We start from the raw sequence: 24,241 nt of genomic DNA, 5'->3' as shown, positions 1-24,241 counted from the left end.
ATGATAAGTTAGGTTGAATTGCAAATCAAATTAAATAAGGATTGATTTAACCAATCTAGGATTGAATCGATAAAACAATTAGCTAAGCATTTGTAAGTTAATTATTCCACTTAACATGCCCTATATCTTAACACGATTAGAATAATTCAATTATGCAGGTTCATCCAGTCGAATTGAACTAATATGTTATTTAGCACAATTTAATTAAATTGGTTAGGTGTAAGCAACAAACTAAATTTGGTGATGAGAATTGGATGAAAAAAATATTTTGAAAATAGAAATTTTGCATAACTCATACTAAACTTTCTTGCATTGATTTACATCTCTTTATTCTCGATTCATTATTTTATGCAGTAAATCGTTATGTGCATTCAAACACCCCTCGTCGTTTATGCTCGGGCTGAAAACTATATTTCTTAGAAATTATTTTAGCTCCCTATGCTAGCTTGCTTTGGACTTACCACTAATACTAGTTCTTGTGGTGTAATTTGATTAAATTCATTTAATCCAAATTTTTAGACTATGAAATTTGCTCGATAAGAATGTAAAATAGTAAAAATTATAGCAAATTGTGGATTTTGAATAAGTGTTGATTGTAAACTATTGGATGGTACAAAATAATATTTACTATTACAATAAGTGGTTATTATAGTTTTGAATAACTATTGTCCCAAACATTCCCTAATTAGCTAGTGTCAACATTATTTCAAAACCTCAATTTACAATAATAATAATTATTTACTACCACTTTTACTATTTTACATTTATAATTTTTTGTTATTTTACATGGTGTGAACTAAAATTGTTTACATTTCAAATACATATTATTATAATTCAAACTAGAATAATTTACCTTTCAAATTGTAGGAAGAATAATAATTTATGATTATAATAATCAACTCTACCTCCACAACACTCCTTTCTTGAAAATTATTTTCAAGGTAAAAGTGGATAGAAAATAAAAGAACAATGGAGGAGTAAGTTGTGGATCATCTCCCTTTAGGTGGTAGTAAATAATTGATTGAAATTTATGAGGTAAAGCTAATCTTTAAACATAAATAAATAATATGGGCAGATGTAATGAAATAGTTTAGATTTTCAAGTATTAATGTCAACTTTTATTTAATGTCTCTCTCAACAACTATATTTCCCTCCAATAAACATCTTACACGTGTCCTACTCTTTTGAGAATCAGCAACAAAATCTCACTAGAAAGAAATTGCTAATTCCAAAGAGATATATCGTAAAAGGGAAACAAAAGTTCAACAAAATCGGTATTATTTATTATTATATTTGGTATGCGTGTGTGTTAGGTTAGTATTATTAAATTTCAAACAAAACGTTGAGATCGGAAGATTTTCGGTAGTTAAGGATCTATTTGATAACGTTTTTGTTTTTATTTTTATTTTTTTAAAATCAGAGGTATTTAGTGACGTTTTCTATTTTTCGTTTTAAAAAAAGTATAAACGTTTTTCATTTTATAGATTAAAAAATAAAAAAACAGTCTCTCGTGTTCTGTTTTAAAATTATTTTTATTAATTTATTAATTTACTTTTTTTTCAATTATTTTTATTATTTTTTTTCTTTTTCATAATAAATTTTCTTCTTTTCATTTTCCATTTTCGCACTGTGATTTCATTTTTTTCTCTTATTTTCATTTTCTTTCCCAAATAACCACTCTAAGTGCTTTTCTTTTTCTTCCTCTTATCTCCATCATCTTCTCTAAATAATCATCGTTTTTTTCTAAATTAACTATTGTCTTTCTTTTCCTCTCATCCTTTTCGCCATCTTCCTCATCGCCTCTTATTGTCTTTCTTTTTGTCAGATCTGAGTTTTTCTCTTCCTCTTGCATGAATATGAGTTTTCACTGTGGGTTTTCACCCAATTTATGGATTTTCGCCAAACTTGTGTTTTTGCCGTGGGTCTTTGTCTTCCTCTTTCCCGTGGATTCAGGTCTTTCTCTTCGTCATGGGTTTTCGTCCTCCTCGTTGACTCTGTCCTTCAGATCTCAATCTTCATCTTGATCTCCATAAAATTACTATAAGACCTTTCTATCTAAGTTTGATAAAGTGAGTGGTGTAATATTTAATTGAATTAGATGTGAAAAAAATAACATGAATAAAATAAAAAATAAACCTCGAAGAAAATAAGAAACAGTTATTGAACATATTTTCTGTTTCTGTTTTTTTTTTTTCAATAAACAAGAAGCATAAACAGTTATTTCATGTTTCTTGTTCTAAAAAAAGAAGAAACAAGGAACATGAAACAAAAAATAGGAAAAAGAAAACATAAACGTTACCAAACGAGCCATAAAATGTACCAAAATTTATCCCTAATTCATTCATTAATGTGAGCCATCAAAGTCTATTAAGATTTATGAACACAAAATTTACAATGGAAGTGAAAGGAAACTATATAGTATTTTTGTTGGTGTTATCATTTTTTTCTTGACAAGTTGATATGTTAATATCACCTCATTTGGATGAATTTTTAAGTTCGAAAAGAAGAACTACATTTTTTATCGTAGAGTTTAAGGTTTATATAATTTTTCATAATTATAAATATAACAAAATTTTATTTTTTGACGTTAGATTGTATTGACTCTAACAAATATGTAACCCTTTATCAACAATACTATACTTTTTTTAAAAACAAATAATTTATAGTGAACTGATATTTAGCAAGTCTTATAATTTATAAATATTATAAATGAAACACATTTTAAAGTATGATTTATAAATATGAAAAAATTCATATCTTCCATTTCCTACCAAAAGTACTAAATATCAAAAAGTAAAAAATTGGAGGGTAAAATCGTAAAAGATGAACCCATCACTCGTTAACGTTTCTATCTCTTTCTTTCATTTTTCCTTACTTACTTTTGTTCGTATTTAACTTTTCGGATACAAAAGTCTGAAATAAAAACAAAAGTAAAGAAACAAAAATACTGTGTCCGCATTGGTTGCTCAGAAAAAGCCTTTCTACGTACCTTCCTCCTCTGATTCTGTCCTCCCACCGCCCGGACTTCTTCTCTTCCGATGATCGGAGAGAAACATCAGCCGGAGCTGGAACCAGAAATGACACACGAAGAGGAGGAGGCTGAGGATGAAGAGGAGCGAAATGTTTTGCTACGGAAGACATCTCGTCAACACGCCCAATCTAGCATCTCATCATCCACTGACAGCGATGAAATCTTCTCCGGGAATTCCCAGGGTCTTCAATTCATCATTCGAGATCAACAACATCAACAACAAAACCAAGGTATTAGTTTCTGCAAATTAATCATTGCTCTTCCCATTTCTTTCTAATTCACTCCACACGCCATTTGGAAGTGGAATTTGACATTCTGATTCTCCATCACTCTGGAGAAGTCTGGAACAGTCCGCCATTGTTGTGGTACTGTTTCGACGACTAAAACGTCAAAAGACAGTTAAGTTTATTCCTTACTTTGGCGTCTTTATAGCAAAGTACTTTCTAGATTAGAGAATCTACTCGATTACGTTAATTTTAATTTCTCTGATTAGTAAAATAGTCGACTGTAATCCGTAAATCTTGGCGAAGAAGAAGAATGAATGAATTAATGAATGAATGAATTTTACCGAAATAGTGGGTGAGAAGAAACAAGCTTCTTCTTGACGAAGACTACGTGTTCGACGAAAGAAATAAGAGGGCCATGGTTTGGTTTGATTTATTACCTAATTCTAATTCTTTACTAATTCTCTTAATTACGGTATTAACTTTTATGAAAACTTTTCCCCATACCAAAATCATTAACACGTCATCATCGTTCATAGTAATCAATAATTTCTTTTCTTTTGTTTTCCTATACATTTTCATATTAAGAAAGCTCAATTACAATCTTCATTTCCGCCATCGTTATCTTAAAAAAGAATATTAAGAACTTACTGAATACCCACAATTTTTACGTATAGAATTTGTAGTTTTTCTCGGCCAATTTGGACTGGGTCCGGTCTAACGGGACCAACGAGGCGATTTTGCCTTTTTTTTTTTTCAGGAGAAATAAGGACAGTTGAATACCCAGGAATTTAATGAAGCTTTAAAAAAATTGTACTTTTGTGCCATTTCTTTAACAATTTTGTTCTTGATGCTGGTAATTTCTTGCAATAAGCGTAAGAATAATGGAGTTATTGGACGCTTCGGTTTTGAATTTTTACTCGGGTTTTGTAACCACGCAAGAACAGGAACCTTAGTAAATTTTTATCCACCTAAAGCAAATGGAAGTAGATTTTTTAATTTTCTCAATTATGCTGATGTTTAAAGGATTGTTTTTTCCCCCTTGAACATGTTAAGTGGATCTAATTATGTTAACTGGTACTGTTGTTAATGTAAAAAGATCGTAAAGAGTGTGATAAGCAGACCTCCTCCTCCTTTATGAATTGGGACCGACAAATTATTCCAAATCTGGGTATTCAATTGGAAATCCGATTGTACTTCCTATCTCGTACTTTCTTGTTGTTGTTCTTGAATTGGGTGAATATAAACGTGTTTTCATGACTGTGTAACTTCAGGTACTGGATATTCTAATGGATCTTCTCGGTTGGAAATTGATGGTGATCATCCAGTTTACGAAGTAATTCCCTCTGATGAGATCGAAGTTGTAGACACAAGAAAAACAGACGCCCAGAATGGTACCACGATTAAGTTCCAGCGTGATCACAGCCGCTCTTTAGCTTTTGCTAATCCACCGTCCAATGGAGCAATTGAGAACCAAGCTTCATACTATACTTCTCTCGATAATGGGACTAGTGGATATAAAAGAGTGGAATTGAGGACAGAAAATGGAACCGAAGTGACAGATTTATATCTTGAAAGGATATATGAGAAACCCAGCTCACATAATTTCTACTGTCCTAATTGTCAGGCTTGTATTACGAAGGTAATTATACGTGATAGAGAATGGGTAAATAATACTGTGTCTGCACCAGCTCCTACTCAGGTTGATAAATTCAGATGCACCTCTTGCCTCAGTTTCCTCGTCCCTATAGGTGCGTTTCTCATTCTTGGCCTGTTGCAAGTCTCAAGTTACTGTATCTCAAATATCTTTGGCCCGTTCGGTCATCATTTGCTGTGTTTTGGTATTTGAAAATTAAACCTATTTCCTTGTCTCTTTCTTAAGTACAAGATAGAATTCTTAGACAAATTTAAAAAACGATAACAATTAGTTTTCAAATTTTTATTTGGTTTTTGAAAACATTGGAAAAAAATTGATAACAAAACAAGAAATTGAAAAGTGGAAAGAGTGTTTATAGGCTAAATTTTCAAAAGGACAAAATGGTTAACCAGACGACGAATTTGGATTCAAATTCTCATGTCAGTTGTCTGAGATAAATTACGTGTTCTTACTGATACAAATGATCCATTTTTTCATGGTCTAATTTTGTTTCTGAAAGAACAAAATGGTTACCAAAAGGGTACTTAGCTTTTATGTTAAAAATCATCACTGAGCTTATGGAGGGCTACTTGGAATCATCTAACTGTTTCATCCTCGTTCCCAATACATTTCATATAATTTAGCAGTCGGAAGAGACCTTTTGAATATTGTCTAAGCCTTTGGAAACAGTCATGGTTAAATCTTGTTCTGGGTTAATTCATTTCCAGGTATAACATTGCTAATTTTCATAACGATTGTATTTGTTACGTAATAGATGTTTGTATATGTTAAATCAAATGGGTATTATCAGGATTCCTGAGCTAAACCATTTTTCAATGAGCAGGTTCATGGCTCTTTCCTAGATTGGTTTCTCCTGATCCTGAGGAGGAAGTTTCATCTAGACCAGGTATCTGATTTTGCACATATTTGTGGTGCTTTATGTCAATTTTCTTCTTTTATTTAGAACCTTTGAAGTTATCTCATCGACAAGACCTAAAATGCAAATTAGAAAGATCGAATTTTTAACAATACTTGCCGTAGGAATATTGCTAGTTAGTAGTGAATGACCAAATGCTCACGGTGGAGAATAAGGCTGATAAGCGTCTTAATTCATTCATCTAACTGCCTTCCATCCTTAGTTTACTTCTAAATAGTTCAAAACAAAAGAAGAAAGATCTCTCATCATTTGCTTTCACAACTATTGCTCTGATCTCCTCCTTCAAAAGGGTGGAACATTCCTCCATATTTTGATTATATGGATACGGTTAAAGCTATAAATATGGGCAACGTATTGGTTTCTTTATAACTGTCTATATAATATTCTATATGAGGATATATGGCTGGAGGAAGAGTGAAGGCATAGCAGTAAGATATATGACGTGAAGTCAAAGTATTTTCATGGCCGCTTCCTACTAAACATGCATGCAGGAAATAAAGTTGAAAGCTTAGGGATCAGAGCAAAAAGTCAAGTTGAAAGAGCTCCAGTTCCTGCTCGGTCAGATGATTATGGCATAAGTGATAAAAATGAAAATGATCATGCTGCACCCCAGGCCCATTCTTCACTTAAAGCAACAAGCGAATAGGGAATAATTGTAAAAGAGGAAACATTGGCGAGCAAGAACTGTGCAGAAAAGTACATTATTTTGTATCATTTGAAACAAACACTCCAAGAAATAAAAGGGCCGTACTATGAGGGGCAGCTGAAGCCATACTTGCATGATTTGGTTTCTTGAAATGGAAAAGTTACTTTCTCCTGTCTATAGAACTTAAAAGCATAGACTTATGCAGTTATACGGTTGGAGAAATATCAAACTGATAGAACTCTAAAATATATTGAAAGTCAAGATCATAAACTAACTCAAATATGTTGAATGATAAAAGATAACCAAAGTACATTCCTGTCTGTGTTACTAAGAGATATAACTATTGAAAGTGAGACAAAGAATACACAAATTTATGTGGAAACCCTAATACAGGGAGAAAAACCACGGTGCTGAAGATCTTATTATTTTCTAATAATACATAAAGGCACAAAGGGGAAAATTTATAGGCAACACAAGCCTAATTAAAAGAATAAAAAATTAGGGCAAAGTAAATCTTAACTACCCATGAACTTTCATCATGACCTAACTTCATTATTTCTAACAATAATGTTGAGTCAAAGCGTTCTCATGGTATTTTTGTACTAAATATGCATGCAGGAAATAATGTTGAAAACATAGAGTACAGAGAAAGAGAGATATTTCAAGTTCAGGAAACAAGAGATTCTCAAGAAAGTCAAGTTGATAGAGCTCCAGTTCCCAACCAGTCAGTTGATAATGCAGTAGCTGATAAAAATGAAGGTGACCATGCTGTATCTTTGGCTTGTCCTTCATTAAAACAACAAGCAAAGAGGGAATAATTGCACGAGAAAAAACATTGTTTGCCAATGAAACTCTTAGAACATGTTGTACACTTTGTAGTTTCCTTTTTAGTTTCATTTTTAATTTTGGTAACTCTTAGAACATGGACTTACAACGAGGGAATAATTGCACGAGAAAAAACGCACGTCACAATGCGTGGAAAAGTCCTTTATATTGTATTAATTTAGCTAAAAGTTACCAAAATTAACTCAAGACTGTACATTTTGAACAGTCGGGCCTGATCCATCAGTTGGTAATGCAGTAGCTGATCAAACACGAGACATCCATGCTGTATCTGATTCAAAGCCGACTCATCCTTTTCTTAACCCAACAGTTGCCGAGGAAAGGGTTCTGCCGGTTAAGGGAGTGGAAAGCAAACAAGGTAGGGGCAAAGTTTATATGACCTGTAGTAGCTCAAGGCTTCACTGCACTGCCTATTATATATCTATATATATTATATTTTAAGCACTATCATGTGTGGTTACTTTTTTTTAGAACTTGTTTTGCATGATGAGTTATACATATTGATTTACTCGAGTTACTATTCTTTAGATAGACTTACAATCGTTGTCTTCTCCATCTTCTAGCTTTTTCTCTCTTGAATGTTGTACACTTTTTAGTTTCCTTATTTATCTTAGAACATGGACTTACACACGGTGATTTCAAGCGTTTAGTAATATCATGTTTTGAAAGGAAATGTATTCCAAAAAGATAAAAATAGTTGGAGGGATCCCCCCCCACCCCCACCCCACACCCACACCTTTTTTCCCCTTATTTTTCTGGTTATTAAATGATGTCAGTTACTTTCATTATGAGTCAGAGACACTGCAGATGTCTTCAAAATTACATTTTCTTATTTTTTGTCTAGACCAATTTTTTTTTTTAAAAAAAATTTCTTCAGTATTGTATTGATTTTAGAAAAATATAATATTGTATGGGTTAGAAGGGGTAATAATGGAAAATGAGAAGACAGTTTGGAGGACTTTACTCTTTGAACTTGCTACATGGTGAAGAAAACAATTAACAGTTAGGTAGCATTTAATATAACTTTGAAGCAGTTTTGGCCAATTTCTTGTGATTCTTGGTGCAGGAATTCAAGCTGATTCCATTAATAAAACCCAAGTTCCTGATCAGTTGGTTGAATTTGATATGTGGACCAATGACAACACCCTGGAAACTAAAGTAGATTCTCCTGTAGATTCGAGTATACTAGATGGTGCAAAGGACACCAAGAAAGGTAACCATTGGGCTTTACTTTTTATTTATTTTTTTGAGTTTTATATGAGAAACAATAATAAAGAAATAAAAAGAGCCAAGAGGGTTTATGGAAACTGAATTTCTTGGCAATGCTTCAAGATTGAGTAGCGCTTTGCCATCCATCTTTGCTGGGTGCTGATTCTCTGGAGTAAGATAATAAAACCAAAAAAACTAATGGCATTGTTACTACTCATGGAAAAGTTCTATCCCTTTATTTCACCTCCGTTATGAGGTCACAATATTGAACCACCTTTTTACCTGATCAACAGTTAGAGAGAGTATGGGCTTTTCTCGTAGCGATAGATTTACAGTCTCCTTCAATTGATACAATTTTTAGTAGAGTGGTATTCGTAGTGAAAGATCTCCATAAACTAGGCTGGTTATTTATATTTGCTTGCAAAACCTTGGCAAAGTTCATATGTTGGTGATAGCAAGTCAAGGATGAATGCATATCAATGTACATGGACTTTAAGAAGCTGAAACTCATTGAAAGAAGGATATCCATTATTGAAGTGTTATCTATAGTTTTATGGGTGTGTTTATTGTAGGGAAATTGCATCAAATGACCAAAAAGTTCAGAAAAAAAAAATAGCCCATAGCACCTCCTTTTTGCACAGTTTAGATGCTCCATTGACTAGAAGTATGCTTCGTTTTAACAACCTGATTGAGGAATTGGACCTGGTGGATATTCCCTTCCGAAACGGAAGGTTCTCTTGGTCCCGATCAGGGGTCAGGCCCGCTGCTTCAAAGCTCGACAGATTCCTTCTTTCCAAGCCTTGGATGGAGTTCTTTAGAGAAGTAAGTGTGGAAAGACTTCCTCGTACCACATCGGATCACTTTCCGATAATTTTAAAAATGGGGGCTCATTCCTGGGGTCCCACACCTTTTAGATTTGAAAATGCTTGGCTGGATCATCATCTTTTCTTTAAAAATGTTGAGAACTGGTGGGGCAGTTTGGAGGCTGATGGCTGGCCTATATTCTCTTTCATGGAAAAGCTAAAAGGTCTGAAAGCCATACTAAAAAGTTGGAATAAGGAGACTTTTGGTAATATTTTCTCCCAAAAACAGGTGCTGATTGATAAGATTAACTCTTTTGACTCACTTGAAGAGTCAAGCTGTCTCAACGAGGCAAATGTGAAGGAAAGAGAAAACTGTAGAGGGGCTCTGCTTGATTTGATTGTGAAAGAGCAGAAGTTGTGGATTCAGAAGTCGAAGCTTCATTGGCTTAGGGAGGGGGAGGAAAACTCAAGCTTCTTTCACAGATGGGTTTCGGCTCGCAAAAGTAAGAGTATTATTTCCTCCTTGGTTAGTATTGATGGGAAGACTCTTGTCACAGAGAAGGAGATTGTGGATGAGATCCTTAGCTTCTTTTCAATGTTATATGGCACAAGGATCTCCTCGCCGTTTATTTGTGACGGTCTTAATTGGAGAGGCCTTAGCTTACAGGATTCGAATTTACTTGAGGCTCCTTTTACCGAAAAAAGAAATTAGAGAAGCTGTTTTTGATATGGGTTGTCTCAAGTCCCCTGGCCCTGATGGCATGACTGGAGAGTTTTATAAAAAATCATGGAACATTCTGAAGCCCGACCTCGTAAGGGTGTTCCAAGATTTTTTTAAAAACGGAGTTATTAATAGAAGATGTAACGAGACTTATATTTGCCTCATCCCCAAAAAGAAAGAGGCGGGCCGTGTCAGTGACTTCAGACCAATTAGCTTGATTACCTCCTTGTATAAAATTATCTCCAAGGTGCTTGCTTCAAGGCTTAAAAAAGTTCTTCCATCGATAATTAATGACTCTCAAATGGCTTTTGTGGAGGGAAGGCAAATCCTTGATGCTATCTTAACTGCTTCCGAGGCTGTTGACGAATGGTCTTTAAGAGGCAGAAAAGGCGTGCTTTTGAAGCTCGACCTGGAGAAAGCTTATGATAAGGTGGATTGGTCTTTTCTTGATATGATCATGAAACTTAAAGGCTTTGGTAAGAGATGGAGGAAATGGATTTGGGGATGCTTGTCGACAACTAATTTCTCCATAATTGTCAATGGGAGGCCTAGAGGAAAAATTATTGCTAAAAGGGGCATTCGTCAAGGTGATCCTCTTGCTCCTTTTCTTTTTACGATTGTGGGAGATGCTCTTAGTTGCCTTATCCACTACTGTAATGAGAAAAGGAGTTTAAGAGGCTTTCATTTTGAGAACCTGACAGAAGATTTAACCCATCTTCAGTACGCAGACGACACGCTTCTTTTCTCTTCCTGGGAGGATGGAAATCTAGAGAACTGGTGGAAGGTGGTTAATATCTTCCTTATGGGAGCCGGTCTTTCCCTTAACAAAGCTAAAACATCCCTGATTGGCATTAACCTTAGCAATGATGACTTAGCTCCTTTTAGTGAATCTACGGGATGCTCGGTTGATAATCTTCCCTTTAAATATTTGGGCTTCTCTATTGGAAGGGGTCATAATAGAAAAGAGATGTGGAACAATCTTGAAGAGAGATTCAGACACAAATTTGATAGGTGGAGGAATGTATCCCTCTCCAAAGGGGGTAGACTAACTCTGGTGCAATCAGTTCTCAACAGCCTCCCTTGTTATCTCTTCTCCCTTGCTCAAGCTCCAGTTGGCATTATTAATAGATTGGAACAGATGATCAGGAAGTTTGTTTGGACAGGTGGATCTACGAATCCAATTGCTCATCTCGTCAACTGGGAATGCACTTCCGCCCCAACTTGTTACGGTGGTCTTGGGATTGGCTCTTTTAGGCAAAAGAATATTGCTCTTCTCACTAAATGGTTTTGGAGGTTTAGCAAGGAAGAAACCTCTTTATGGAGGCGATTAATTGTGGCCATCTATGGTTTAGAGAGAGAATGGGTGGTCTACCAAAAATCCAAACAGGGGAAAATCTCATAGATTATGGGCTGGTATTTTAAAGCATAAGGAGATATTCTTCAATTTTTCTGCTTTTGTTTTGGGAGAAGGAACAAAAATCAAATTTTGGAAGGATAAATGGTGTGTCGCGGAAACACTTGCAGAAAAATTCCCTAACTTATTCTCTTTGGCGCTGAATAAGGAAGCTTATGTGGCTGATTGCTGGTGTACTGCTACTCATTCTTGGAATTTGGGCCTTAGAAGAAATATGCTCGACAACGAGATTGCCAATGCAGCCTCAGCTTTAGAAATTCTTCACTCGTGGGCCCCCACTGAAAGGAATGATAGTCTTAAATGGATTCCTAACATAAATGGCAACTTCACTACAAAATCTACTTTTCTTAACTTAACTAAGAGATCTCCCAACATTGCCGTTCCCTTGATTCGTCAGATTTGGAAGAATAAAATCCCGAAGAAGGTGAAGTTTTTCTTATGGTCGCTTGCTTACAGAAGCCTCAACACCCATGAGAAACTACAAAAAAAAAATTCAGAACACTTTGCTTAGCCCCTCGATGTGTTGCCTATGCGCTAAAGATGAGGAAACGTTGGATCATTTATTTCTACATTGTCCCTTCACAAGAAAAGCTTGGTACACTCTGTTTGGTATTTTCGATTTGGAGCTTTGCCTTCCTAGCAAGATTGATAGATGGATGATTGAAGGTCTTAACTTTAGAGGTTACAGCCCTAAAGGAAACATCTTATGGAAATGCGCGACGCGTTCCCTTTTGTGGAGCATTTGGAAAGAAAGGAATAGCAGAATCTTTGACGATAGATTTAATTCTTTTGATTCTTTTTGGACTGTGGTTCAACACACAGCCTCTTGGTGGAGTACGAATTACACCAAACACTTTTGTAATTATAGCCTTTCTATGATTTTCAACAATTGGAAGGCCATTATTTCTTAGTTCCTTAGCTTCTTCCGGGGAGGGCCCTCTCATCCCTCGCCCTTAGGTTGTTCTGTTTTGTTATATGAATATACTTGTCTCTTATCAAAAAAAAGTGGATGACCATGTAAGCTTTAATATTGGACTTACGGTACCATTCCTTGTTTCTTGTAAATCTCTCTCTATTTAACATAGATGACTTCTAATCAAGAGTATTTCAGATTATAGTGCATAAACTAAAAGTTCTCTCTTCCTGGCATTTCCTTACTTTGTGCGTTTGATGCAGGAATTACTGTTGAGAATATTGTAGTTGGAATTCCATACACATCACATGAGTCAAATGGATCAGTGCAGGATGATAATCAAACTTCCAGAGTAAACAAAGTGCTAGTTCAGAATCAGTCAAATGGATTTGCAGTATTATCAAAGTCTGAAACTGATACTAGAGCTGATTCAACACCAGGTCATACTGAGAGCGCAACAGATACATTTGATGAAAAAAAGGGTATGGTACAAGCATTTGCATTACATCTTCAAGTGAGGACTGGAAGTTTATTTTAAGGACTATGCTATCAGTCACATTTAAACTACTCTGAAGAATGGTATTGAACGTCTACAATAACTCCTGCTGTTTACTCATACAAAATATGTTTTTGGTAAAATGCATGCAGAAATATTTCTAGAGAAGCATCTCATAAATTTTCTTGGTCAAGGTCAGGTACTAACAAGCTTTATTAGGGGAAGTACTTTTAGATGTTCTAATGAAGTCCTGATTCAGTTAGTATATGAGAGGAACCAGAAGTTTTGGTTCGAGTTGGAGAGTGAGATGTTGATATTGTTGAGTTGATGAGTGATTTAGAATCGCTGGGCTCATGAAAATGCAATCAAAGATTCTAGTAATGCCATTCTAGCTTTCTACCATGGGCACAATTTGGCTTCTTGGGTTGAGGGATATTGATAGGTGTAGGATTCGATTTGTATATGAGAGTAAAGAAATGGACGTGATGTGGAAGGTGGACAGTGAGAACTGAGATTTAAATTAGTTGAGCCTGCAACAAATAAAATTTGGTGAATAGGTCAGAAGTAGGAAGGGATGACAATGGGAGTAACTTGTTCGTGGGAACTTATATATAACTAATCATTAGGAAACACAACTCATTAGATGGTAAGAGAGAAGGAGATAAATTTCTTCTTAGTTATGTATTCTTAAAGTACAACTATGTTCAAACATGAGCTTAACAGTACTTCTTTTAAGATGCCATGGTTTCATATCCGTATTCCCACATGAGATGTACTGTTCTAGAGAAACTAATTTTGAGAGAAATACTAGACCACGTTTATTTATTTTTTCAGTACAATAATTTGGGGTGGGGGATTCGAACCTTTTTAAACTCATGTTCAAGAGTGTGACTTATACCAATTGGTATCCTCATGTTGGCACTAGACCACATTTATTTAATTTCTAATAGATTAAAGTGTACATCTTCCAACTTATTATGGAAAGTCTAATATTACTTGTCATAGTCTAAAAATAAATTAAGTTTATATAATTTTAAAACCAAATACAATAAAATAAAATAGGCTAACAAAGATGTAGTAGAGCCTTGAATGCCTAAAAAGTAGGTCATGATGAGATCCGTGGTTAGACTCTATTGGATAGGCAGTGTGCTCCGAGAAGAGGAGTTAGGTTAGATAGAGCTTGGCGGATGGGATGACTATTTGAGGGGAGGATCATGGTAATTTGTTCGAGGGGAGGAGGATTGTAATTAATGTGGAACTTGTTCGAGGAGAGGATTGTGATTCTGACCAAAGTCACACATCGGTTAGATAAGAGGATGATCTTGGATATATAAGTGAGGGCAATCTCCATTGGTATGAAGCCTTTTGGGATAGTAACAAAAGCAAAGTCACGAGGGTGTATACCCAAAATGGACAATATCGTACCTTTGTGGAGATATTCGGGGGGTTGTTGCCCTAACAAGGATGTTGTAGCAGTACCTTTAATGAAAGTTTGCTTTAAATTGTTATAGTGATTGCATGACACGGCAAAAGTTATTCTATTAAAATGTGATTCTTAAATCTGCACGTGTTAAACTATAAATTTTGTAGTCTTAAACTGAAAACCGAACTGCAAAAATATATAGAATATTTGAATTATTTTTTATTCTCAACTGTTAATTAATTCTTAATTTGGCTTGAAACTTCTAGCAACAACCAGACAAACACTGGAGAGTTTATTTTTCTGCAATTACATTGGAGGTTGATGTGTATAAGCAGTATATCAGATATAATACCATCGTTAAATACCATGTTTACCATGCTATAGAACCAGTTATAGGAGGTTTCTCAATTCTTGAAACCAAAATAAAATAGAAACCTTGGTGACTGATGAATTCTAGAATGATTCGATTTGAGAGAGCTAGATGAAATCAGGACTTGATGATTCCAATATTTAATGTCTAAAGTAAAATTAACTTCAGACTATCTTTGCCGAAAATTCTCATGTCTTACTGTTATGATCTTATCTTACTTTATGCAGGCATTGATGTTGAGAATGTTGTGGTTGGAATTCCATACCCATCCCTAGAGTCAAAGGGAGGACTGCTTGATCGATTTAGGCTACCTGCATTTTTTAACAAAACTCCTGTTCCCGATCAGTCAGCTGCAGTTGCTAAGACAGAGATCCCAAAAACACCAGAATTTGTAGAAGCTACTGAGCCTGATTCTTCTCCATTTTCTCCCTCCCTTGAAGCACCAACTACAGTTGAGAGAGCAACGGACACTGCAGTGGGCAGTCGTGAAGGTATTGTCAGACTCGGATGTTATCTTTCTACTCACACTGGAAGAATTAGGACCACCTGTTTTAAGCTCATTCACATAGCAATAACATCTGAGATATGTACTTGTTACCTTTTCTTTTAAATAAAACATACACTTTTGGTTGTTGAGATTCAACCTAAGTGTTGCTTTAGTCAACAACACCTGTTTATTGAAGTGTGGAAAAATCTTGGCTTTGGTGTCCCTGCTGTTAATTTTCCATTTCTACAATGACATCGAGATTTATTGGATTTTTCCCCTTCTGTTCTTAAGGTGTTTTCTATTAGTTTTGAGACTGATATTGATTTATTAGTTGAAGCAGGACCTGTGGCTATTTCCATTGATGATTCTCTGGATGAACAAATAGAACCTGAACCAAGTAGGTATAACTGGTGGGAAATTGTGAAATGTATAGTTTATGGTGGTTTAGCCGAATCGATTGCAAGCCTCGGTATTGTGACATCTGCAGCAAGTGGCAATACTGGAACACGTACGGTTTAACTTTTTCCATCCTGTTTATGGCATGTTTGATTATCCTTTGATCAATTAGTATGAGATGCTTATTAATAGCTTGTATTAACTTTTTAGTGGAATGATTGTCATCCGTCTATTTTGTTACTCATATTCTCAAAATAGTTGTTAACTGTTAAGATTCCAATCCATTTTTCCTTGTAATCTTCTACCAAACTAACCAACGTCATGAAATGTATAGGATACATAGATTGAATTGATTTTATTCACACTGAATAGGTGGATAGGTCGATTTTCTTCTTTTTTGTTTTTAAACTCAAGCATTTTATATTTTTGGGATTAGAAAACATAAAATTTAATTGCCGGAAAAAGGGTAATATTTTAAAATCTAGTTGTGTGCAACATTTTAGGGTCTTCAAGAAATGCGAAAAAGCGAGTTTTTGAAACAAGTTCCAAATTTGAACTAAATTACTTGTTTCGCCAATTATAAATTTGAGCCTCTAACTTGTTGACATATTAATCTATTTTCATGTTCTTTTTGCAGGGAACATTGTAGTTTTGTCGTTGGCAAACCTGATCAGTGGCCTTTTTATCCTTGGACATAATGTGAGTAACTGAATTTAATATAGACCTCAAAGATGAATGTTAATTTAATTTAGAAAGAATACAAAGAAAGAAAAACGGTAGAAAGGGAATTGGGGAGACTCTTTTACAAAGCCCATTGCATTAAGTTTGTTCAATCACAATCTCTCATTAAACATACACAAAATTTGCAGTTGACAGGACTTAAGAGTGAGCAGTTCAGGACGTCTAATGAAACAGACGATGATGATCGTGTAGACCGATACGAAGTAGTACTTGGAAACCGAGAGAATTACATTCTACATTTTGTGCTTGCTATCTTCTCGTTTGTATTCTTCGGCCTAGTCCCTCCTCTCGTTTACGGTTTCTCATTCACCAAGAGCAATGACAAGGATCTCAAGCTTGCAGCAGTGGCGGGAGCTTCTCTTTTATGCATCATATTACTTGCCCTTGGGAAGGCTTACATTCAGAGACCAAATAGGTGGGATGTGTACATCAAAACAGTAGCATCTTACATCGTTATAGCGGCTGGGGCTGGAGGTTTCTCATACTTGGCCGGTAGTCTGATTGACAAGTGCATCAAGAAATATGGTTGGTTTGAGGAAGAAAACCCTGCATCATTCAATCTCGGTCTGCCCCTTCCAGAGATGAGTTTAGTGAAAGCTGCATGGGGATCCTCTTGAAGTAGGTTCAAATATGAAGGTAGAATATTTAGCTTTTAAACAACTTTCAAATGTTGCCAATTTTCTCTTCAATCTAAATTTCTTGATCCTTATGGTTTCTGTCTCTCCATCTCCTTTTCATATTCTGCCATATCGCATAGAACTGTCTAATGATGAATGGTTTTTATATGGAATAAAATAAATCACATGGAAGAATATGGGAATTTTGTATCTCATTTTCTCAATGCCTATGGGAAAATGTAGTGTAGATATACTCAAACGAAAAAACTTGGGTTCATCTTTGCTTGGCCCTTAGTTTTCTAATCAAACCTATTGTTCTCAAATTTTTTGGACTAACAATAAGCTAGTGTAAGAAACATATCATAGTGACCTATTTGAATCCATTACTTTTGAATGATTCAATAGCGCTATATACTTAATTACTTGGTACCATTCAACGGGTTTTTTATTTCACTTTTTTTTCGAAAAAGGAAACCCTTTCTGGAGAGTAATAAAGAACCTTGATGAATGATTTTCTCTCTAACCTTGGGATAAAATTTATATCTGAAATTCTATAAAGTTCAAAGCTATTTAATATAATTTACAATAAATATAACATTCAAATTTGACCTCCAACAAATATAGCATCCAATCATTTTTTTAAAAAAAAGGTTTACAAATGTATTCAAGATAAAGTAGAATTTTGTGTTATAATTGAATAATAATATTTCGAATTTGTATATAATATATCTACAAATTTGGATAAAAATCAAAGGAGTCGATAATTTATTAAACACAATTTAAAAGTTTTTGAAGACCTATTATTAGACAAACTAATTTGAAATTTGAGAGACCATCGAGAGTGTATGGAAAAGAAAACCCAACGTTCTAAAGTTCGACAACATGCAGAGATCAAAGTATAAGGATTTTAATTAATAATTTAACCCATACGTATACACTAAACAAATACAAAAAAGAACTGTCCAACATGTTGTTTAAAGCACTCAAAGTCTGAAATTAATTCACATATTTGTAGTGAAGTCAAATGAGTTGCATTGACTTCCTGTTTACAGAAGGGGCATCACAAAATGGTGCTTAATTTAGTAGCATAAGCACACCCCAATAAAAGAAAGAAAAAATAATTCCAGACACCTTTCATCTGGTTCTTCTATTCTTTACTCTTTTTTCTCCTCCAATCAAGAATTAATTCAAAATGATTTTACAATTACAATGAAGAATGTAGAAGGAAAATTTTCTTATTCACCTCAAAACGGTCTCTGCACAAGTGAAGAAATGAGTAAGCCGTATCTAAGTTTTAAATAAAATGGGAACCAAATACACTGACAAACCTTTAATATATTTGTTCCCCCTTTTACTTTTTGTGTGGAATGGTAATTCATCAGAACATCCATCTTGGAGAAGAATGAGCAGCAGCTGTGCTTTGCCTTGGTCTGTTAACTTGTTCTGAGCTGTTTCGCTTCTTCATGATCGAGGACACTGTGGGGCTGTAGTAGTCATTGCTTCTGTAAGATGCAGCCCCTTGAGAATACATCTTCCTTCCATTTCTGAAGCTTCTTTGATTCTCTAGCATTGTTCGACGAGCCATTGGATTACTTTGGACTGATCCCCATCTATTGTAGTTTACACAACTCTGACTCCTTCCTACCTGCTGAAAATGGCCTTCTCTAGGACTTGTATAGTTCCGACTCTCTGCAGTTTCTGCAGAGTACATTGTGGTCTCTCCCTCGCTGCTATACTCATCTTGCATTCCTGAAACTTCGACAGGAGATGAACAAGACTGAACTTCACTTAATGCCCCATTTACAGAATTTGTTGAGGCAACCTCTTCTCCGTTTTCGATAGGGTCCGCAATTTTTCTGTCCATGGTTTTCCCTTGTCTCAATTGGTTATGTTGAGAAACATCCTTTGTGGAATTTTCATCGGAGCTGAGTGGTGGGGTTTGTCTGGTAGGATGCGTCATAATCACAGCCGTGGAAATTCTTGGAGGAAAGTTTATATTCAGAAGCTGTGTTGGTGTGGTTTCCCTTTTGCGAACAGGAACTGAAATCAACTTTGGTGATTCATATATTTCTGGAGTAGGAATTCCTTGCACATGGTTCACATGTAGATTATTCATCGGAGCCTCTTCCTTGATGGTGTTTGTGGTAGTGGAATAGCTCGGTCCAGGTAGATCCCTGGTTTTCGAGACTACATTTGATGGTGATGGTGTTTCCTCATCATTCGTTTCCATTGGCTTAAAAACTTGCCTCAATGTGAAGGAAGAAGAATGGTCACTCTTTTGTCCTGAAGACATCAATCTGATGAGTTGTAGCTTTGGTTTGTTAAGTTCATCAAGACTACCTTCCCAATGTTGGTTTAACCAACCACAAATGATTGGTAGAGGAATCCCAAATTGCATAGGAACATCCTTTTTCCAAGACGATGAAGTTGACGAAGAAGTTGATGATGATTTGGTATTTGGAGATGTCGCCAGTTTCATGGGATCACATACCATGAATGCAAGGTTACCTTGTGCATCAAATCCAGCAGACCCAGGACTCCATGTTACCCCATCAGTCGACAATTTTATTAGGTTATCAGTGGCTATAACCACCTTTCCCTCACTAATGATTAATTCGTCTTTCTCAGAATATCCCAAGAGGTAAACGGTGCTACCGAGTTCAAGATTCGGTTTAGAACATATCTTCAAGTGTTGAAGCTGTTGAGAGTTGGAGTCTCCGTCCACTGCATCTAATCCCACTATTGTAAGATCCAAAACGGAACTTGTAACGAAGAACCTACAACCAAAATAAAATTTAAAAATTGTTGTAAACTTCCAAGCAAATCATCGACATAAAATGATTCACATGGTATGTAAAGTTCATGAAAATAAAAGGCCGACAGTCTCAAAGAATACAGAGATTCCACCTACATACAATATGAATCAATTGCTAATTTCTTTAATTAAGAAAAGGTGTATAGAGAGCCCCACTCCTTGTATATTGCTCGTGGCTCACCCTGTTAATCCAAAAAGAGCCACCCAAAGGCCAGTTTTAAATGGCAGCAAAGGGCTTTAAATTATTTGGTTTTCAGCACTTGGTAGAAGACAAGTGTATCTAATTACAGAGTACCTTGGTGATGTCTGAGGATAGTTTTCCACAAAATTCTGTGCATGGAATCATGAGAAAAAATCAAAGCACAAAAGAACACAACTCTTCTCCAGCAAACTTCTTTTAGGTACAGAAAAATTGAAACCTATAACCCTTGAACAGAAAAGAAAAGGAAAGAACGCTCATTTTCATTCTATATGAGGGAACTATTGTGGAGGCTAGAGGGAGTGGAAGTGGCAAATCACTTGTACAAGTTTTCAATGGCTTTTCCTTGCTGAACTTATGGGAAGCTAAATCCAAATTTCACTTTATTTCCCCACCATCATTTTTTCCTCGCCACATACACCAATCAATTTGTCCTCTCAATGCATTTCATCTCCCATTGGTTTGATGGGATCAGCAATCATTTCATCTCTCAAAATTATAGTATCTAAAAAAACAAATCTTCCTCTAAGAATGATGCATTTTGTAGAATCACCAGTAACTAAAGAAAAACTTTCCTCTTCATACTACGAGTAATCGAATCATATACAGCCAAGCCATAGAATCAGTGTTTGCTTCCCTATTCTGTACGAAAAAGAAGTTGGCCTGAAGGCTGAAGGAGGTATGCACACATCTTCATAGACATTAGGGAAAGTTCGTTTTTTCCCCTAAACTAAGCCTAGCAAGTCAATTTTAACCTTAACCTTATACTTTCAATCTCACTAGATTGTATTGTATGTGTATCCAAAATTGAAATAAGTAGTCAAACTACTACATCCTCAAAACTAAAGTAGAAATTTTCTCACATATCAACGATAAATAACAAAACACTCCAAAATCAAACTACAAAGATTGTCAACGTTAACCACGATAATATTTAAACCTAGCTACAAAATCAAGCAAATAGAAAGGAAAATTTAATAAAAACATGCTCGAACCTAGCTAAAAAGCATTATAATGTTGCAAGAGGTATCAACACCCACAAAAAAAAAAAAAAAAAAAAAAAAGTCTCATATAGCTCTATAAGTGCTCACGATTCACATCTAGCCATAAATCTGCAAAATTAGAATTACTGAGCCAAGTATGAGAGTAAAAACTGTTTTTTTCGCTAAATGATTGACATGCCTTTTGATATAACTGCCTGGTATTTTTAGAATTTGTCCCAATACGAACTGAAATAATATAAATATTCCAAGCTGCAAGTGAATACATATTTATTAGGCCTAATTAATGCATATTTATTAGGCCTAATACACCATTTGAGACAAACAATCACTACCCCACAAGCTGCAAGTGACACCACAGCTCTCCCAAGTAGAGAAACAAGAAACCAAGATCCAATGATCACTCGGAAAAGGTAGATGAAAGTTCTACCAAGTGAATTAAGAGATATGTGTAACCTACATGCCTTTAAATCAACAGTAACATGAACAATAATTGCAGATTTTTTTAAGTCTGTCCCATGATTTTGACATTCCAACAGAAATGCAATGTAGACACCATTTCCCAAGCCCTTCAAATCTCCACACAAGAAATGAATCAAACACAAAAGCAATTTTAAATCTGTAATAATCAAAGCAATTGATTGTGAAATTTTAAAAAAGTAAATGAACTATTCTAAAAGTGTATTGGAAGCAAACCAAAAACTCCAACCGTTGAAGTTGCACACAGTCACTTCAGCCATGAATTTCCTCATCCCAACAATTTCCATCAAACAAGAAGAAAAGCAAAAACAATCCCGAACATAAGGCAGCAACTCTTCCTAATCCTAATCTTCAACATTACTTCCACATTTCCTACATTACCCAGAAGAGAAAAAGGCAAGAGAAATCACCTGTGAGGAACAAGGGTGGCAGCGACGCCGTTTTGGAGGCGGATCTCGCAACCCTCAGCAGCAGAAACGGATGGAAGATTGACATGGGTGGTCAAAAGAAGGCTCCGGTGGATCAAAAAAGCGGTGCCGGAGGGTCCATTGGCAGAGATACGAGCCATGGCAGGGCCTTTGGCGGAAAAAATGGTGGCCTTGGTTCTCTCGGACTTGCCGACCCCTTTACAGAAGCACAAAGAATCGCCCAAAACACCCATGATTGGAAATGGTAGGATGTGGAATGTGATGGAATTATGGATCTAGAGGAAGGGGGAGGAGGAAATGGAGCATTTGAGTGAGTGGGAGAATGTAAAGTGTGGAAATGTGAAATGGGTCACCATTTTTGTGTTCTATAGAGAGAATTAGAGAGAGAGAAAAGGGAAAATTTGTCAAAGTTTGATGCTATCAATCCTTACAACATCCATTTGTAATATTATAATACAGAATTCTAACACATACTTCATATTCATACCTAATCATCAACTTTCAATCGATTTTACTTCTAAACTTTCTATTTCATTCATTTAAATCTTCATCTTCATTCTCAAACTCCATACATTCTATCACTTTTATCCAAATACATCTTAATCAATAGTTTAATTAATTGCATACAATCATCCAACTTTACAATTTAAATCCATGAAATACAAAGTTTGAAAATGTAATTTATACATTTTACCAAATTTAATTATTATTATTATTATTCAATTTCAAGAATGAAAATTTAGAGATTTAACTCCATTTAAGATATAAGGCTTAGTTAGGTGAATACCTCATTTACAAGCGCCTAATTAGATGTTCATTTGGTTTAATTCTAAGCGCCTAATGGCTACGAGAATTTCAACCGTTCTTGATTTATTATATTTCATAATATTTTGATTACAAATAGTACATCATATCCCTAAAATAATGGTAAGCATACATAAATGAAGCATTTTCCTATTACTTATATTGAAGTTATTTATAAAAAAAAAATCAGATAATACATATTACATATGATTAATAATAATTTTAAAATAAAGTTTAGTTATGATTATACACTTATTTTTGTTGGTTTTTATTAAAAAAATTAATTTATTATGCCTCTTGTATCGAATAATTATTTTTTTCTGTTTTTTTAATTACGTAAAGATTCATATTTATTTTAATTAGATTTTTTATTTTATATGTTACTGTTTTTGTCGAAACCATCCTTTAACGTAATACTATGTTGGCTTTCTTTACGTTATCTTTTAGCATTATCTGTGATGGCTTTACAACGACTAAAGATTGCAGTGGATGGTAGATGGATTGAATCGTCCCAATATATTGATTACCACATGGTTGATGTATACGTTCTTTTATCAGCTTTGTTTCAAGGTTTAAAGACCGAAATAATCTGATTAGGAAGGAAAGTGCGAAAGAACCTGATTACAAAGTAAATGGATGTGAAGTCGTGCGAAAGTAAATGGCAGGTGAAAAAATAGGTGAAGAAGATGAAGAGATGGGGAACATACACGAAATTAGTGATTTGGCGGTGAAAAAATATATGAAGAAGATGAAGAGTTGAATTTCAAATGGAACGAACGAAGCTAAATCGGTCAAGGTCCAAGAATGATTTAAAACATTTGCAGAGGTTATGTGGAGCTTCTCATTAATGACAATATGTATAATTTTATGTTTTTTGGGGAAATTATATTTTCATAAGGCTTAATTTTATGTGGGATGTGTTATTTAATTACAGGAAATTTGAGTTTTAGGAAACAATTGTATTTAGGACTTAAGTTTTTCAATTGGGTAGGGGCATTTGAAACATTGTTCCATCTATTTTTTTATATATAGATTTTATGTTTTGCTATTCTAACAATTTAAAAATATTTTTGCTATTTTTTCAAAGTATGCCTCCTAATTTGTTATTCTTCTTGTCAACCCTTAATAATATGACAATGGCACCATGACTTATTTTATGTCCCATAAGTCATAATTGGTCTCTAGCAAGACATTATGACTATTCATATTAAATTAAATCAATGATCCAACATAATCTAATATTATTATTGCTTTAATCCTTTTATCATGCGATATCTATAATTGAATATAATGCATGGACAAAGTTACCTTATAATCTAATTCAATTGCTTTCTTAATCAATAAGCATGTACTCTTAATAATTCATTTATAGCACGACCATGCATTTCTACCGTCAAACTTAATTGAGGGATAAATTTCATCTTGATTAATCATTGACAACCACATAATTCATAACTATTCGAGTGATAACGTTTGATTATATCAAACTAGATTAATTCTTATGTTTGACACTATGATAATCTCAGGTCAGAGGATAAAAACAATCAATTATTTGAGATTATTTATGACACATGTCCATGTAATAGTCTAAAAGAATGGTAAGTCAA

At 34.8% G+C, this 24,241-nt stretch overlaps 2 protein-coding genes across 6 annotated transcripts; one reads left to right on the top strand and one right to left on the bottom strand.

The window, feature by feature from the left end:
• Positions 1-2,895: 2,895 nt before the first annotated feature.
• Positions 2,896-17,117, top strand: LOC101210214 (membrane protein of ER body-like protein). 5 transcript variants are annotated; one of them, XM_031888676.1, is made up of 11 exons: positions 2,897-3,261; positions 4,530-5,006; positions 5,736-5,798; positions 7,093-7,233; positions 7,556-7,675; positions 8,384-8,530; positions 12,641-12,859; positions 14,894-15,157; positions 15,485-15,661; positions 16,187-16,248; positions 16,419-17,117. In XM_031888676.1, the coding sequence occupies exons 1-11, from the start codon at positions 3,039-3,041 to the stop codon at positions 16,905-16,907; spliced, it is 2,382 nt and encodes a 793-aa protein (XP_031744536.1). In that variant the 5' UTR covers positions 2,897-3,038; the 3' UTR covers positions 16,908-17,117. The 5 variants fall into 5 exon arrangements, with proteins under 5 accessions (XP_011659201.1, XP_031744536.1, XP_004149777.1 ...); XM_004149729.3 differs by having other exon boundaries at positions 2,898-3,261; positions 7,526-7,675; XM_011660897.2 differs by having other exon boundaries at positions 2,899-3,261; positions 7,526-7,675; positions 15,494-15,661.
• Positions 17,118-17,853: 736 nt separating this feature from the next.
• Positions 17,854-22,303, bottom strand: LOC101211454. The gene is made up of 2 exons (XM_004149734.3): positions 21,813-22,303; positions 17,854-19,684 (listed from the first exon to the last, which is right to left on the bottom strand). Exons 1-2 carry the CDS (start codon positions 22,061-22,063, stop codon positions 18,286-18,288), a joined length of 1,650 nt encoding a protein of 549 aa, XP_004149782.1. The 5' UTR covers positions 22,064-22,303; the 3' UTR covers positions 17,854-18,285.
• Between the last annotated feature and the right edge of the window lie 1,938 nt (positions 22,304-24,241).

Source organism: Cucumis sativus, chromosome 7 (genome assembly GCF_000004075.3).
Source record: "Cucumis sativus cultivar 9930 chromosome 7, Cucumber_9930_V3, whole genome shotgun sequence".
NCBI lineage: Eukaryota > Viridiplantae > Streptophyta > Magnoliopsida > Cucurbitales > Cucurbitaceae > Cucumis > Cucumis sativus.
The sequence above is the reverse complement of the archived record's forward strand: the minus strand, read 5'-3'. Positions and strand labels throughout refer to the sequence as shown.

Bases quoted from the DNA above. Each gene is read 5' to 3' on its own strand.
- LOC101211454 (XM_004149734.3), bottom strand. From the start codon at position 22,063: ATGGGTGTTTTGGGCGATTCTTTGTGCTTCTGTAAAGGGGTCGGCAAG. The intron at 19,685-21,812 runs GTGATTTCTCTT...TTTTGGTTGTAG, and splicing joins GCCACCCTTGTTCCTCACAG to GTTCTTCGTTACAAGTTCCG.
- LOC101210214 (XM_004149729.3), top strand. From the start codon at position 3,039: ATGATCGGAGAGAAACATCAGCCGGAGCTGGAACCAGAAATGACACAC. The intron at 15,158-15,484 runs GTATTGTCAGAC...TTGATTTATTAG, and splicing joins TGCAGTGGGCAGTCGTGAAG to TTGAAGCAGGACCTGTGGCT. The intron at 15,662-16,186 runs GTACGGTTTAAC...TTCTTTTTGCAG, and splicing joins AAGTGGCAATACTGGAACAC to GGAACATTGTAGTTTTGTCG.